General features: G+C 37.4%; 2 protein-coding genes across 2 annotated transcripts; one reads left to right on the top strand and one right to left on the bottom strand.

The window, feature by feature from the left end:
* Window positions 1-215: 215 nt before the first annotated feature.
* On the bottom strand, window positions 216-2,556 carry LOC100012490 (E3 ubiquitin-protein ligase RLIM-like). The gene is given in 3 exon segments (XM_056823743.1): window positions 216-1,839; window positions 1,841-2,145; window positions 2,147-2,556. Coding segments are annotated over 3 exon segments (1,866 nt in total). The 5' UTR covers window positions 2,276-2,556; the 3' UTR covers window positions 216-407.
* LOC100012443 (UDP-N-acetylglucosamine transferase subunit ALG13 homolog) lies at window positions 2,552-3,237 on the top strand. The gene has a single exon (XM_056823744.1). It carries the CDS (start codon window positions 2,567-2,569, stop codon window positions 3,098-3,100), a length of 534 nt encoding a protein of 177 aa, XP_056679722.1. The 5' UTR covers window positions 2,552-2,566; the 3' UTR covers window positions 3,101-3,237.
* The last annotated feature ends 14,295 nt before the right edge of the window (window positions 3,238-17,532 follow it).

The raw sequence follows: 17,532 nt of genomic DNA on the forward strand, positions 1-17,532 counted from the left end.
ATATAATGTATTCTGTTTGGTCATAGAGTCATGTTTTCATGTGAAATAACTTTGTTATTTGCTTTTCTGTTACTATTGTTGGCAGAGAGTTTGTATAAACTATGTAGAGATTTTTCTTTGGAGCTAATTTTAAAAATGTCTGTTTTTTTCTTTTCTGTCTGTTTTACTGTCTATGTTCCTATCAAGAGCTGTTTTATTTGCTTTTTTTTTGCTGTTTAAAGTAATTGGCTTTTATTTGAAAATAGGAGTTGGGAAAGGGAGAACATTTTATTGGAAGCAAAGATGTACTCCTGGATATTACACTTAAACACCACTCAAAACGTGATCATAAAGCAAGTGGCATCTGTTTTCGCTTTTGCCCATCACTAAAAACAGCTTAGCTGTAGAGCTGAAAGTCCAGATCGCATTTAGATAACACTTTCTCTGTTTCCAGAGGTTAAGACTGCTCTCCAACAAATGGGGCAAGTGGAATTTTCAGATAACCAACGGTCGATGCAGTGAACATGGTACTCATGAGAACAAGGCAGTTTTCGAAGCTTGTTGCCTTCGGTGTACTCGGTAATGCAAACACTACAGGTTTTCAGTGCATTGCTCTCACCAAAATTTCGCATGGCCAGGTTGTCAATCTGTTCTTTGGTGAGTCCTCTTGGTTGGTCATCATCCTCCTCATTCAAGAGAAAAAACTGAGCCAGACTAAGGAAGGGCAAAGAGTCACTTTCTTCAAATGTGACCGAATTTCTATCTGTATCCCTATCCCTATTCCGACTTTCCCGTCTAATGCCCGATGAGCTTCCTTCGTTGCTACCATCGTATAACTCAGAGTTGGTTTCTAAACTTTCAATGCTAGAGCTGCTACTGCTACTGGCACCTCTTCCACCAGTACTAGTACTGGAACTAACGCCAGATGTACCAATACCGCTACGACCCAGTCCTGGGTTTTGAAGATCTGGATCGTCAAGGGTTGGACTTAAAGATGGACCACCTGACTCTGTGTCACTATCACTGTACATGAAGTAGCTTAATTCACCAAAACCAGTCATTATCTGTCTCAGCATTGTCTGAATTGCAACTGAAGTAGTCTCACTTAATCCTGTATTTAAGATTCTACGAATAGGTATTCTGATAGTGCTGACATAAGTTCTTACTTCTGCTCTTTCTGATCTTGAAAATGTACGCCTGAACCCTCCACGTTCACTTTCATAAGTGATGGTGTTATTTGGTGACTGAGATCTTGACCGAGTCCTACTAGCTATACTGTCTCTCTGCCTATATTCCCCTGGATGAACTCTTCTCACTTGAAGACACAGAACTATACTTGGAGGTCTCTGACCAGGAGCTAGACTTTCATTACTCCCACTGGTCTCCGATGAACCTGATGCCCGAGGGATATTTCTCATCTCAGAAGCTGAAAATGAAATTGCATTTTCATTGGTCAGTTCACTTCCCATCATGTGTTGTCTCGATGTCACATGTTGCCTTGTTCTACAACTCCCCTCAGCCTCATTTACCACAGAATGTTCAAAAGTCTGAGATGTGATATTATGATGGGCTCTTCGGGGAATCTCAGTTACTGAAATCAAAGATGACCTACTTCTATTGGTTCTAGCTCGGATCCTCCGTTGCTCTGGACTCCTGCTTCTGGCCCTTCTCTTACCTCTGGGAAGAGGAGCTTCTTCGGTTAATTCCTCAAGGATACTTCTTTCAGATCCATGTGGCCTGATAAATGGAGACTCAGCTCTTGGTGTTTCAATGTCACTTGGGTTACTACTATTTTCGGTATCTTCCCTGATGGAAGGCTCTGCAGATAGATCGTTTTCGTTCTCTGAATTTGGAGGTCCCATTACAGTTCACATTTCTTTCCAAACTGAATCTAAAGTCACCACTATTTGGATTAGTCCGGCTCACTGCTCTCCAAGACTGATTTCCTCTCTGTCCACTTCTTGTTGTATTTCCAGTCTGTCGGACTGAATTAAGCCAGTCAATGATGAAATCACTGTTAGAGATATCCTCAGCTGATTCTCTGTTGTCATCACTGTTTTGTTGTGGGGGACCTTCTTTAATCTGATGAAGTCGTCTTATTAATTCTTCTTCCATAATCTCACCTGGTGTTCCTAGCAAATTGTTATCCCTCATAAACCTATAATCAATTGTCTTCACTCAGATTATTTACAAAATGGTAGAATGCCTCTTCTCAATCCAAGCCATCCAGCTGACACCTGCGTTGAGCTTCAGATGGATGCATACTGCCTTTATCATTAGAATCTGAGTTTTCCATTTTGATGAATGAATGGAAAAATTACCTTTGGAAATAAGAGGTCAAGGTAACCTAAGCATCATTCACTTGCCACAACACTCGATGCACTTTGCTTTTCTTTCCTCCAAGCTCCAAATTTGAGGGTCGCTGCTGGACTGCGACTCCCTTGCGAGGTGTCCGGCGGCTGTTCCCACCTCCTGCCACCGTCCTCTGAGCCTGGTTGAGAAGACTCAGTGGTAGATGTTGGCCACTACCCTGCACGTCGCTCAGGCGGCCATTTCCTTCTCCATTGTTCCCAGGGAACCGCCGGAAATGACTCCTTTTTTTGTTGTTGTTTTTGCTGTTGCTATGAAGTCCGTTTTTGTCACCTTGGGCACCACCAGTTTCTACGAGCTCGTAGTCTGTGTGTCCTCCAGGGCTACGCTCCAGAACCTCAGGAGACTTGGATATCGCAAGCTTGTCCTACAGATTGGAAAAGGAAGAGTGGTGCCAGACTCCTTTGCTTCTACAACTTTTTCCTTGATTGTTTACAAGTACAAGAATTCCTTGAAAGAGGACATTAAGAGAGCAGATCTCATCATTAGCCATGCAGGTGCGGGGAGCTGCTTGGAGGCCCTGGAAGAAGGGAAACCTTTGGTGGTAGTTGTAAATGAAAAGCTAATGGACAATCACCAGTTAGAGCTCGCCAGACAGCTACACAAAGAAGGTTATCTTTTCTATTGCTCATGCAGCACCCTTCTTGAGCTGTTAAGTTCAGTGGACTTATCATCATTGAGGCTCTTTCCTCCTGGCAAGCCAGAGATGTTCTCTGAGGTTTTGGATAAAGTTGTGGGGTTTGAAAAATGAATGCCAGGTTCTCAGCAATTTTAGTCAACCCATCTGAGAACCCATACTCACACACCTCTAGAAACCTTCCTAGGAAATGCATGTCTTTAATGTATTTTTGCAAGACAATTTGCCCTTAATAAATTTTCCACGTCTGATGGATGCACCAAAAAAAAAAAAAGCAAATGTTTTTCCTAAGGGGATCTGTGACATATAGCTATTTAAAGAATTAATCTTTCCTTGTGGGTTTTCATATAGATCTGTGTGTGTTTTCAAATCATTTACAGCTCCATTAATCTCATGTGAAAGAGTAACCATGTCTGTTGTCATTTGTACTCCCATGTTTTTTCTTTATTTTAACATGTGCAATGCTCTCTTGTCTGTTCTTTGTTTTGTCTTTAATAGATTTCCATTCATAGAGACTGGTGCTGGTTATTGCTAGGGCTATTTGTGTTGTTGATTATGATGGGTTATTTGTTTCCACTGTCATATTTATGTATCTTCATTTATGTTATGACCGCATTGTCATTTCTTGTGAGATATCTGAAACTATGAGGTAATATCTTCATGGCATACTCTCCCTCTCTTCCTTCCCCTGATAGACATTTATTTTTAGGATGAAGGTTGAGAGAATGGGTAACCTGTTTCAGTTCTCGTCTATAACTTGATGTTAAAGTTTTTTTTTTTTATAACAAATTCATCCAATGTGAATAGATGCTTCAATAGCATCCTAGGTGTTTCCCACCTTCCATTACTGTGTGTTTGTATTTGTCATTGTTATGAAGTTGGAGTTTGCTACTAAAAGTTTAGGGGTTTTCTTGTGATTAAATTCCTTAGTTGTTCCTTTGCAAGAATATTTTTTTTCTTTTTATACCTAAGACTAGTATTTATTCTCACAAGGTTTTGTGTGGTATGTTACCCCATGGAACTCAAACTAATCTTGGTTTCAATCTTTCTCCACAGATGGTATTTGTCATGTTTTTGAAGTGAGAGAATATTTGTGAAATTATATATCTATCTCCCCTCTGGTTTGTTCTTTAATATGTTTCTTGCCATTAATAATCACTATCTGTATTTGCCATGTAATTCAATTTCTTTATAAGTTCTTCATAACTATTAGCTCCTAATCTAGAAAACAGTCCCTACATTGATAAAGAACTTCTTCTGTCCCCAAAGATCTCATAATCATCATCATATTCACAATATTTTAATTGTTCTGGGTCCAGGTATTCACTTTGCTCATTTGTATCCCACACATACCAATCTCTGTCAACTTCCTCATAAAGCTTGTAAAACTCATAGGGTTCTTGTTCTTGATCACTGTTTTGTTCTATTATTATTACAACATCTGATATTTCTTCTAGATCTGATTCTGATTCTGGGTCACTGAATTCTGTAATCCTTATGTTTTTCACTGGATTTTGTTCAGTACCATGTAAACTTGTGACAGATATTAACTGGTTTCTGTTTTGATCTAACCCTGTGTCACTGGCTTTTATCTTCCCCAAATCTGTTTCTGGTTGTTTCTCATTAATAAACTTTGGATTCTTGTTTTGAGGTGATAAACATGATTTTATGGGGTTAACTGCTTCTTAGAAATATGCAATGCTGTTACTAAAATTCATAGGTTCTACCCTATCATCAGGATGAAGTTTTTATTTATTTTCACTCTCTTTTGATTGTGTAGAGATAGAAACCTTTCCCTCTATGATGTTATCTTCTGAGAATACATTTAGTACAGTTGCATCTTCCCCTGTATCACTGGGATGTGTGTATTTATTATTCCCCATTGTACTCCATACATATGATTCTTTTTTTGTGTGTAGCTATTGAATTTATTGTTATTCAATCACTCTGCACTGCTTTGCTACCTTCTGCCAGTTGTATGGTTGAACTAATTAAATCTTCATGATTTAAATCATTTCCTATGAGATCTTCATCTAAGTTTGATTGTACTTTATCCTCTACTTCATTGGAAAATGAATTTTAATCATATCTATGGCTAATATCCTATAGTTTTACTTGGACAGACCACCCCCCTCCATTTGGAATGTTGGTTTCATGCCTGTTATTTGAATACTTGGCTGTTCTATCAGTTACTAAGTTTTGCATTCTATTCATCTTTTCAAATTTAACTGCTACTATACCTCTATTACTTTGAATATGATTATTATTTTCAAATGTAATGTCAGCTTCATTTTCATTAAATTTTGTATTTTCAAATTAGTCATTGTAGGATGAAAACTTTTAGCTTATGGATTCAAACTAGATGTTTTTCCTAAGGGGATCTATGACATATAGCTATTTAAAGAATTAATCTTTCCTTGTGGGTTTTCATATAGATCTGTGTGTGTTTTCAAATCATTTACAGCTCCATTAATCTCATGTGAAAGAGTAACCATGTGTTTTGATTTTCTGCTATGGTTATTTTGCTGCAGGGAATTGACATTTTATTTCTTTGAATCTGTCACTAGATCCTGTTTGAGTTTATGTGAATTTTTCTGACTCCTTCTTGTACAAAATTCATCCCGTTTCTAATCTGCACTGAAAATAAGTTTTCTAAGTATGTTTTGACTTGCTTTCTACTTTTCTCATGAGTGGTTACTATACAGTTTCACTCTAAGTCTCCCATCTCAGTCTGTATTTGAGCAATGGTGTGTTTAATTTCTTCATCAAGTTTTTTTTTCACTTGTCTCTACCTTTCATTTGATCTTTTACTTGGCTTGCACTTCTCAGCACTCACAGATTCAATTTCTTGCATCACCTGTTCATTGTTTCTTTTTTTGTTTTCTCTTTAGCTTTATAGCAGCCTATCTTCTACTAATTTTCATTTCTCTATCTCCATGCACCAAACTAAATACACTATAGTCCTGGCTTCATAATTGTATCTTAACTATTTATACATATTTGGACTTAGTCCCTGCATTGATAGCTTCTCTTATTTCCTGAAGATTTGCTGCATGCTGACTTGATTTTATAGAGCAGTGGTTACAGCATGTATTTTTCTGCTTATTATATTTGTTTTAACTTGTGAGTACTTGTTGTTAACTTCATATTCTTTTTGAGAAAACTGTCTTTGGACAGGTGTCCAGTTTTATGACAGAAAAAGCATTACCTGGTCTCTCTCTGAATTTTTCTTTGTTGATAAACAGGTTTTGTGTCTGTTCTAACCATGTTTAAAATTTTGATTTCCTGTATCTCCTTGCCCTTCAGTTTTTGTTCTGATTCATGCAACTTCTGCTTTAATTCAGATAACTGCCTATTCTGATCTGTGTGATTGTCAAAAATTTATGATGCAGAGTTTCTCAGCTCTGTCAAATTTACTGCATCATATCTTGGAAAGTAATGTTTGAAGAAATTTCTAATGTGTGGTGTGCAACTTTCAGAAATTGTCTCCTAACATGAGGCATAGGCTAGTTCATCTCTTTCTCTATGCCCATGATAGCTTTGGCTACCTCAGAAAGGTGATCAATAAATGTAGCAGGATGTTCTCCCTTCTCTTGCACCATCTTATCAAATTTTCCCCAAGCATTTGGCTTGGAGCAGCACATCTTAATGGCTTGGAGCAAGTCCTCCCTGCATTTCCTCAGGTAGGTCATGCTAATGGGATTAGAGAAGTCAAAGTCCTCTCTTTTCTCCTCTGTTGGCCAGCTTGTCAAGGTGCTTTCTAATATTGTTCTATCAATAAATTGGTGATGTTCATGGGGGATAAAAAGTTCTGCCAGAAGAAATTCAGCATCTTCAAATGTGGGCTCAAAAATTCAGAAAGCCCTTTTTAATTCATTATGGAATCTATGGGGCTCAGATATGAAATTTGGAAACCTTTTCTTTATGGCATATATTTCTTGAACAGTAAATTGCTCATGAACTTTGGAGTGCAGCACATCAGCTGATCTTAGTAATATCTTTTAGTGGAAGGATTTTTTCAGCCTCTTTGTTTGCATTGGTTTCTTTGTCATTGTCATTTCCCTGTGCACTTGACTTTGTTTTCTTGGTCTTTCATTCTTTATCCTTAGCTGCATTGTCTGCATGACCCTTTCCCTTATCCTTTATCTGATCTAGCCTTTTTGCCTTTAAGAATGCCTCAAACATGTTCTTCACCGATATTTCCAGATTGGTATCAACTACCATGATCTGTGCTGTCTTTGGAAATACACATCTATAAATATTCTTTATATAGGTGAGGATTTGTATTGCAGCCATGGTGGTAGGGGCATATGCACTGATGATTGTGGCATACCGGTATTTGCTGAGAGGCAAACGGATCTTCATGAGCCTCTCACTGATGCCCACAGGCAAGTCTGGCAGCTGTTTGAGCAAACTGGTCTTGATAGCCAGGCCAACACCATGGATTCTGTCTTCATTTGTGGCTCTACCTTTCCAGAAGAAGGTGTATCCAGTGGTGGATTTGCTGAGTGATCCCTCTTCTGGTAAGCATGTTTCACTTAATGCTGTGATGTCGATGTTATATCGCACCAGTTCTTTACCGATTAGAGCTGTTCTTCTCTCAGGTCTTGGGGTATTCTCTCTATCAAGTAATGTTCTGATGTTCCATGCTCCTAGTAGGAGTTCTTTGTATTTTGTTTCTTTTGATTTCGACCGCTTAAAGGAATGACCGCCAGCCGCGGTGTGCTGACTGGGTGTTTGTAGGGCAGGCAATGTTTGGGACACCTTTTCTAGTCCCCTTCCTTGATTAGGGTGAGCAGTGCTGTCCTAGAGAGGGCTGCTCAGTTGCCCAGGATGCTGCCGAACATCCCTGCTGCCCTATAGGGCCGAGTGACTGGTCCATGGGCCACCTACATGCAGGATCGTGACTACAACTGCCAGTGGTCACCTCCACCTGTTGCGTCGCCACTCCCCCATTGCCACAGGTCTTGAAAAGGGTGGACGGGGTTAGGATAGATGAGTGTGCACAAAGATACTTGTGCGTGAAGGAGATTTAAGTGGAAAAGTTGATGCACAGAGACAGTCCCACTCTGTCGGCGGTGGAAGCCTGAGACCAGTGGTACGAAAAGTTGTTACACCTGGAGACTTCCTCAGCTGCATTGGATGGTCCTGTTGTCTTTTGTGCTCCAACACACCCTAAGCACTCCACAGTGCTTTGCTGTGTCGCCATCTCAGCCATTGAACCTTTTTATTGGTTTCTTCTGCCTGTTCTGCCGAAGCAGTCTTCACATGCTGGGTGAGAAAAGCCCTGATTCACCAGGGGTCAACGACCTGATGGCTACCCTCACAAGGTTTAGCCAGCCTGTCCAAGCCATTGCCCAGGGTGTGGCTGCTGCCGCATGCTAGCAGCTACTGGGAGCCACAAGTGAGAGCTGGGTGTCAGGTGGGGTTCAGAGGCTGGAGAGCTGCCCTAGGAGGGCATGACAAGCCCTCCATACCAGAGATACTACCCCTCCCTGAACACCCCATACACCCCTTGTGAGGGTAGCCATCGGGTCATCGACCCCTGATGAACCAGGGCTTTTGGGGTGTATACAATACCATACAAATGTATTGCAGCCATAACAATAATGTAAACCTGTGTCAGTATTTGTCATAGTATGGTGTCTTTTTGAAAAGGCATGTTTAATATGAATGTTGCGGTGTTAGTCATATATCCCACAGAATCTAAAATTATAGCTGTCATTGTACTATACTGGATATTGTATATCCAATATCCTGCAATGGCTGCCAACACTACCTTCCCACAGAAAATTTACTTAAACTTCTTATCTTCTTATTGGCTTCCTATGTTAGCTGTGAGTACAGTCTGTTCAGGATTGTGGATACAGTCTGTTCAGGGTGCCAAATTGTAATAAGGATTATTTGAATGATAAATGATGACTAAAGATCAGAGCTGCCAATCTCCTCCTTTCCTCCATTTCAATCCTTCACCCTCCCTGTTTATTCCTCCTCCTTGCTTCCTCCCTCCCTTTCCCGTTGCTTCTTCTGTTGGTCTCTCTAAATCAACTCAGAGTGAATAGTATGGTGTATCAAATAAATCACTCCTTTCTCTTCTCTAAGATTATTGGAGAGAAAGGGAAAGATAGAAAGATGGAGGGAAAGACAGTTTTGGGTTTCCCTATTACTAGATTAATTCCTAGGTTGGAAGATGTGGAATATAGTTCAGATATGGGAAAACTGGATAAGAGGTCTGGAAATTCAGTCACTATAGCACAGCAGGGAAGGCAGAGAGAGCTGGACTTTTGTCCTTCTTCCATTCTGTCTCCAAGGCAAAGATACCCAGATTTCAGTCTGTCTCTGCCTTTCTCAACAGTCTTTTCTGGTTACCATTCCAATTAGAATGTTCTCCTTGAGTGACAGCTCAGCAGCCCCAACTTCTCCATCTCTGTTGCAAACTTTTCCTATTTTCTCTTTCCCACAACATTACACTTTTCCTTTTCCTGTTACAAGTGTATGTGATCTGTCTTTGGACCAAATCTTCCCCATCATTCCCAAGAGCCACACAAAATTACCCATCAGTGACATAAGCAATTCTTTTAATGGGAGATATAGATAAATAATATACAAAGAAACTGGCAATAGAAACTGCTTGATTGTTCCACTTACTTCATAATATCATTTAATTGTTTTGTTAACCATAAATTGATATAGAATGGTAATCTATTGTGGTGAGGAAAATAGTTTATAAACTCTCATAATTTGTCTATGAAAATATATATTATATATGTCTAAACCTTTGCCTCATTAAATTCCTTTACTTATATAGGGACAACTAGAGGTAAAGGAAGTAAATATCTGCAGTTTTGCTTCAAAATAGGGAAATTACCTGATAAAAGAGTGACCTAAATAAGTTACCTAAACAACCTGAAAACAGACTGTGAACAACCTGTTATTGTAGCAATTGAAAAGTTGAAATGTCTGAGGAAATAAAGATTTGATTTTATGAACATATTGATTTATTATTCAATGAATGCCAACTGCTTAACAGATTTAGACCAGATTCCTTCTTCAGGTTAGGACTAGACTGAATATAGAAGGAGCAAAGTATTATACATTAAAAAAGTAATCAAATGAGGTAAATTAATTAAAAGGAAATAATAAAAATCATTAGTTGGTCTGATTTCTATTTGGAGGAAAGTTGGAAGAGGTAAAATGGACTGGTAAAATTCCCAATAATCAGAAAAAAAGAGATGCCTTATTCTTCCCAAGTTCCTGGAAACAATAAAAAAGCATGAAAACAATAACTGATTGATCAGTACAGGGTCAGTTTTCAGATAAGACATATGAGAAGTACAATTGCAAAAATATTCCTTGACTCAATCTTAGGATCAGACTTGACTTTTTGTCAGCATAACCTTAGACATCAATAAGGGTGCTATACTAGTTTGAAACAATGTAATACAGTTTTCTCTCAATTCCCACAATTGAATAAAGTTTTCTTACAAGATAGAAGTTGGACTAGACCCATAATTGAATAGAAAGGTAAGTGAGCTAATTCCAGAATTGAGGCCCTAGATGGATTTAATGTGGCTCATTTAATTCCAATAATTAACCATTCGTGATTTCAAGCCTTTCGATTCCCTCATTATGATTACAAGTTACTGGCAATTGGATAAAGGTAACAATTGGATTTATTGGCCTATATAAAAAGCAAGCTTTTTCCAATTCTCAGTGAGCTCTGAAAAAAGACTTAACTCTTGAGGAAATACTCAAGTCTGAGTTCTTAAGGATGCTCCAAGGACTTGATCTTCTCCTATTCCATTGTACTTATTGTTGTGACATCCAAAGAGGAGGGCAGAAAGGAATTCTTTTTTTCTTATAATCTCCAAAGGCAATGACCTCTTAAATTATGGGCAGATGACCATATGAGAAAGATATTTTACATGCCATCTGAGAGGGAGATTCCAGTATATTGATTCTCATACCCTAGAATTCTGTGTAAAAGATGGGGATTTATGAATTTCACAGTGAGTATTATTTTCAAATCTAGTTTTTAAGCAAAGAATGGCTATTTCTAAGGAAGAACCAACTTTTAAAGTTGCCTTTTTAGTAATTAATATAAGTAACTTCACATGTTCTAGACATTGGATCTTCAAGGGAGAGATAATATCCTGTTTCTCTGAGGAGCAGAAAGAAGATGATGTTTCCCATGTAGCATCCTACTCAGAGCAGAGTCACTAGTTCAGCAGTCAGATGATGCAATCAGTGGAGATTATAGCTAAACAGTATCCAGCAGTGATCTCTAAAGTGACATATAGTGAATACTTCAAAATCAAAGTCAAAGGGAGCAATATGAGGATATCAGCAGCTTGCATGCATGAATATTATGTAATATATAAGAATTATTACTCAAGTTGCTAATAATAATTTCCATCTCCCTTGCAGGACCACTTTGATTTCTTCATTCTTTATCTTTTTTCTATCTTTTTTCTATCAGGCTGCCAAAGAAGGAAGGAATCCGCCTAAGACATAAACAGATTGGATCAAAATACATCAAGATTGACTCTTTTACTTCCAGCCTAGATGAAATAGGGAAACTTAGTTCAATAAAAAGACAACAAAAGAAAACAAAACAAAACAAAACAAAAAAACCCTGCTAAAACTTACACTGAATTCTACTGACAGAACCTAGAGTCACTATCATCACAGGTTATTGGCTATTGGATAAAGGTAAAATTTGGATTGGTCTGTCTACATACAAAGCAGGCTTTCAGGCAAACTTGTTTTTTTTTTGTTTTGTTTTGTTTTGTTTTGTTTTGTTTTGTGGTAGATTGTCTGGTGCTAAATCTTTTATGCCTTTATCCTTTGGTTCATGACTTTAGTGCTCTGTACTTTTTTTTTCTCATTCCTGAAACAGTTCTGTAAATGTCTTTTCCATTATCTGCTGATGATTTTCATTTGGCTTTATCTTCATTTTTCTCTCTTGAGTCTACAACTACCTTCTCTTTTCTTCTTTCTTCTCTCCTCTACGATGTCTGAAATTAATAATGCCTTTCTTCTTCCTTTACCTTTTCCTTTTCTCATTATGGTTACTCTATTTATACAAACTTCTTTCATTTGTTTTTGGATTTTCACAGTTCCTGTTCTACCTTCTTCACCTTTTCCCACCCTCTGTGTTCTTTTCTTTTTTCTAATTTTTATTTTTAATTTCATACATTGTTCCTTGGTTACAAAAATCATTTTATTTCCCTCTCTCGCTTCCCCCAACCCTCCCATAGCCGATGCGCTGTTTGACTGGGTATCGCCTGTGTTCTTGATCAGAACCTCTTTCCATGTTGTTGGTATTTGCAATAGGGTGGTCATTTGGAGTCTATTTCCCCATTCATACCTCCTTCGACCCATGTCATTAAGCTGTACTTTTTCTTTAGTGTTTTTACTCCCACAGTTTTTCCTCTGGATGTGGATAGTGTTTTTTCTCCTGTACCCCTCTAGGTTGTTCAGGGTCATTGCATTGCCACCAGTGGAGGAGTCCATTACCATCAATTGTATGACAGTGTGTCAGTCTCTGTGTATCATGTTCTCCTGGTTCTTGTAAACCTTAAAATTTCACACACTTATGAATGTTAAAAATTTTACTCCACATTGAGGAATCCTCCAATTCCCTACTTGAAATAATTCCCTACCAGATAGTGAGAACTCTACTTGAATGTGAAAACTCCTTGCTATGGGAGTATCCCTACTCCACCAGTACTTAAGACTGCTTTAGGGCAGAGAACTCCTTGCTAAACAATGAAAGTACTTGAAAACCATACTTATAAAGGAAAGGAGTTCTTTGAGCCATGGCTATTTTTGGAATTGATACAATGGGATAGTAGGTGCCTATAAAGGTGGGGCAACTTGTAAACTACTTAGACCTAAAAGGTGAAAACTTACTCAGAGGTTTTCTCTTAATGAAATTAGTTGACACAGCAGCATTTTTTTCTGACTTACTAAAGAGATTAATCTACTCAGCTGTGAATTCAAAATGGGCTGTCTTTTGAAAAACATCTACAGTGATTGGTAGATGGAAGAACTTAGGGGAGGTAACATAGGAGATTTTGCCCTTAAAAATAAGGAGCTCAGAGAAGAGCTGGAGGTCATTCTGAAACATTCAGATTGAGGAAGGACTGATTCTGAAACATTCAGATGGAGGAGGGAGCTGGTGAAAGCAGCTGAGATGATGCTGTCCTGGTGTCACTAAAATCCTTGCTTAGGCAGACCTTGTGGTGAGTGTTAAAAGACTGACTGACTGATCTCTCTCTCTTAAGACTCAGGTCTAGGCCATATTGGCTTAAGGCCCTTCATACTTATTTCCCTTTTTTTCTCTCTTTCTCTTTTTTCTTTAATTCCACATTTGTATTAATTAAAATCTCTATAAAACTCAGTTGACTTGGGTATTTGAATAATTGGGAATATTTCCCTGGTGACCACTTTATATTTGATTTAAAAACCAAGACACTGTAGTGAAACATACTTTCTGAGGTCAAATTTACTCACCCTCTCTTATATCTATCACAATTTATATCTTCCACCATTTTAACTCATTACAGTTTATGGGATTCACTATTTTAAATCTCACATTCTGCTCCTCTCACTCTGCATCACTTCCTGGATGTTGTTCCAGTCTCTATGGAATCCCTCCACTTTATTATTCCTTTGAGCACAATAGTATTCAATTCCATCAACAACATATACCACAATTTGTTCAGCCATTCCCCAACTGAAGGGCATCCCCTCATTTTCCAATTTTTTGCCACCACAAAGAGAGCAGCTATGAATATTTTTGTACATGTATTTTTCCTTATTATCTCTTTGGGGTACAAACCCAGCAGCAAAATGGCTGGATCAAAGGGAAGACAGTCTTTTATCACCCTTGGGCATAGTTCCAGATTGTCCTCCAGAATGGTTGGATCAATTCACAACGCCACCAGCAGTGAATTAATGTCCCCACTTTGCCACATCCCCTCCAACATTCATTACTTTCCTTTGCTGTCATGTTAGCAAATCTGCTAGGTGTGAGGTGATACCTCAGAGTTGTTTTCATTTGGATTTCTCTGATTATAAGAGATTTACAGCACTTTTTCATGTGCTTATTAATAGTTTTATTTCTTTAACTGAAAATTGCTTATTCATGTCCCTTGCCCATTTATCAATTAGAGAATGGCTTGATTTTTTTGTACAATTGCTTTAGCTCTTTATAAATTTGAGTAATTAGACCTTCGTCTGAGTTTTTTGTTATGAAGATTGCTTCCCAGTTTGTTATTTCCCTTCTGATTTTGTTTACATTGGTTTTGATTGTACAGAAGCTTTTTTTATGTAGTCAAAGTTATTTATTTTACATTTTGTGACTCTTTCTAAGTCTTGCTTGGTTTCAAAATTATTTCCTTTCCAAAGATCTGACAAATATACTATTCTGTGTTCACCTAATTTACTCATAGTTTCCTTCTTTATGTTCAAGTCATTTACCCATTCTGAGTTCATCTTGGTGTAGGGTGTGAGGTGTTGGTCAAAGCCTAATCTCTCCCAAACTATCTTCCAATTTTCCCAAGAATTTTTATCAAATAGGGGATTTTTGTCCCCAAAGCTGGGGTCTTTAGATTTGTCATAGACTGTTTTGCTGAGGTAACTTACCCCAAGCCTATTCCACTGATCCTCCTTTCTGTCTCTTAGCCAGTACCAAATTGTTTTGATGACCACTGCTTTATAATATAGTTTGAGATCTGGGATTGCAAAGCCACCTTCCTTTGCATTTTTTTTTTCATTATTTCCATGGATATCCTACATCTTTTTTTCTTCCAAATGAATTTTGTTATTTTTTTTTCTAATTCAGTAAAGAAGCTTTTTGGAAGTTCACTGGGTATGGCACTAAATAAATAGATGTTTGGGTAGGATGGTTGTTTGTATTATGTTAGCTCTTCCCACCCATGAGCAGTTAATGTTTTTCCAATTGCTCAGATCTATTTTTAGCTGTGTGGAGATTGTTTTCTAGTTGTGTTTATATAGTTCCTCTGTTTGTCTCAGGAGATAGATTCCAAAGTATTTTATATTGTCTATGGAGATTTTGAATGGGATTTCTCTTTGTATTTCCTGCGCTGTGGTGGGTTTGAGATATATAGAAATGCTGATGATTTATGTGAGTTTATTTTGTATCCTGCTATTTTGCTAAAGTTGTTGATTATTTCCACTAGCTTCTTGGTTGATTCTCCAGGATTCTTTAAGTAAACCACCATATCATCTTCAAAGAGAGATAGCTTAGCCTCTTCATTGCCAATTTACATACCTTCAATTTCTTTTTCTTCTCTAATTGCTACTGCTAGTGTTTCTAGTACAATGTTAAATAATAGAGGTGATAATGGGCATCCTTGTTTCACTCCTGATCTTATTGGGAATGCATCTAGTTTATCCCCATTACAGATGAGGTTTGCTGATGATTTTTATGATGATGTTTATTATTTTTAGGAATGACCCTTCTATTCCTATGCTTTCTATTGTTTTAATAGGAATGGGTATTGTATTTTATCAAAGGCTTTTTCTGCGTCTATTGAGATAATCATGTGGGTTTTATTGGTTTGATTGTTGATATGGTCAATTATGTGGATGTTTTTCCTAATATTGAACCATCCTTGCATTCCTGGTATAAATCCTACTTGATCATAGTAAATGACCCTCCTGATCACCTGCTGGAGTCTTTTTGTAGTGTCCTGTTTAAGATTTTTGTGTTCATTAGGGAGATTGGTCTATAGTTTTCTTTCTTTCTCCATTTTTGACCTGCCTGGCTTTGGAATCAGTACCATGTTTGTGTCATAAAAGGAATTTGGTAGAACTCCCTCTTTGCTTATTATGTCAAATAGTTTATATAGTATTGGGGCTAGCTGTTCTTTGAATGTTTGATAGAATTCATTTGTGAATCCATCAGGCACTGGGGATTTTTCTTAGGCAGTTCTTTGATGGCCTGTTGGATTTCTTTTTCTGATACAGGATTATTTAAGAAATCTATTTCTTCTTCTGTTAGTCTAGGCAGTTTGTATTTTTTATATATTCATCCATATCACCTAAATTGGTGTATTTATTGCCATATAATTGGGCAAAAATTTTTTAATGATTGCCTTAATTTCCTCTTCATTGTAGGTAAGGTCCCCCTTTTTATCTATGATGCTGTTAATTTGCTTTTCTTCTTTCCTTTTTTAAATCAGATTGAACAATACTTTTTCTCTTTTGTTAGTTTTTTCTAAGTAGCCACTTTTAGTCTTATTTATTAATTCAAAAGTTCTATCACTTTCAATTTTATTAATTTCACCCTTAATTTTTAGGATTTCTAATTTGGTTTTCTGCTGGGGGTTTTTAATTTGTTCACTTTCAATTATTTTTTTATTTGCATTTCCAAATCATTGATCTCTTCCCTACCTAATTTGTTAATATATGCACTCAAGGACATGAATTTTCCTCTGAGTACTGCTTTGGCTGCATCCCATGAAGTTTGACAGAATGTCTTGCCATTGTCATTTTCTTCAATGAAATTATTAGTTGTTTCTATGATTTGTTTTCTAATTAACTGATTTTGGAGTATCATATTATTTAAATTGCAATTAATTTTTTATTTTGCTCTCCATGTATCCTTACTGATCATAATTTTATTGTCTTATGATCTGAAAAGGTTGCATTTATTATTTGTGCTTTTCTGCATTTGTATGCCATGTTTCTATGACCTAGCGTATAGTCAGTCTTTGTGAATGTTCCATTTGCTGCTGAGAAGGGGTACTCCTTTTTGTCCTTATTTATTTTTCTCCATCTCTATTAACTCTAATGTTTCTAAGATTTTATTCACATCTTTTACCTCTTTCTTATTAATTTTTTATTTGATTTATCTAAATTTGATAGTGGTTGGTTTAAATCTCCCACTAATATAGTTTTGCTGTCTCTTTCCTCCTTCAATTCTCCTAGTTTCTACATTAGAAATTTGGGTGCTATACCATTTGGTGCATACATGTTGATTAGTGATATTTCCTCATTGTCTATACTCCCTTTTAACAAGATGTATTTACCTTCCCTATCCCTTTTAATCAGGTCTATTTTTGCTTTTGCTATCATGATTGCAACTCCTGCCTTATTTCTATCAGTTGAGGCCCCAAAGGTCTTACTCCAACCTTTGATTCTGACCTTGTGAGTATCTACCTGCCTCTTGTGTGTTTCTTGAAGATAACATATGGTAGGATTTGGGATTCTAATCCACTCTGCTATTCATCTACATTTTATGGGTGAGTTTATCCCATTCATGTTCAAAGTTATGATTGTCACTTGTGAATTCCCTGGCATTTTGATATCCTTCTGTAATTCTGACCTTTCTTCTTTTGATATAACCCTTTAAACCAGTGATTTACTTTAGGTCAGTCCCCCTAGTCCCCTCCCTTGATCTGCTTCCCTTTCTAGCCCCTCCCTTTTTGTTCCCTGCTTGTTTGTCTGTTTTTAGGGTCTGTTAACTTCCCTCCCCCCTCTACTTCCCTCCCATTTTATACTCCCTTCCACCT

This window comes from Monodelphis domestica, chromosome 3 (genome assembly GCF_027887165.1).
Source record: "Monodelphis domestica isolate mMonDom1 chromosome 3, mMonDom1.pri, whole genome shotgun sequence".
Classification (NCBI taxonomy): domain Eukaryota; kingdom Metazoa; phylum Chordata; class Mammalia; order Didelphimorphia; family Didelphidae; genus Monodelphis; species Monodelphis domestica.

Excerpts from the sequence above, each read along its gene's own strand:
- LOC100012443 (XM_056823744.1), top strand. The coding sequence starts at position 2,567 with ATGACTCCTTTTTTTGTTGTTGTTTTTGCTGTTGCTATGAAGTCCGTT.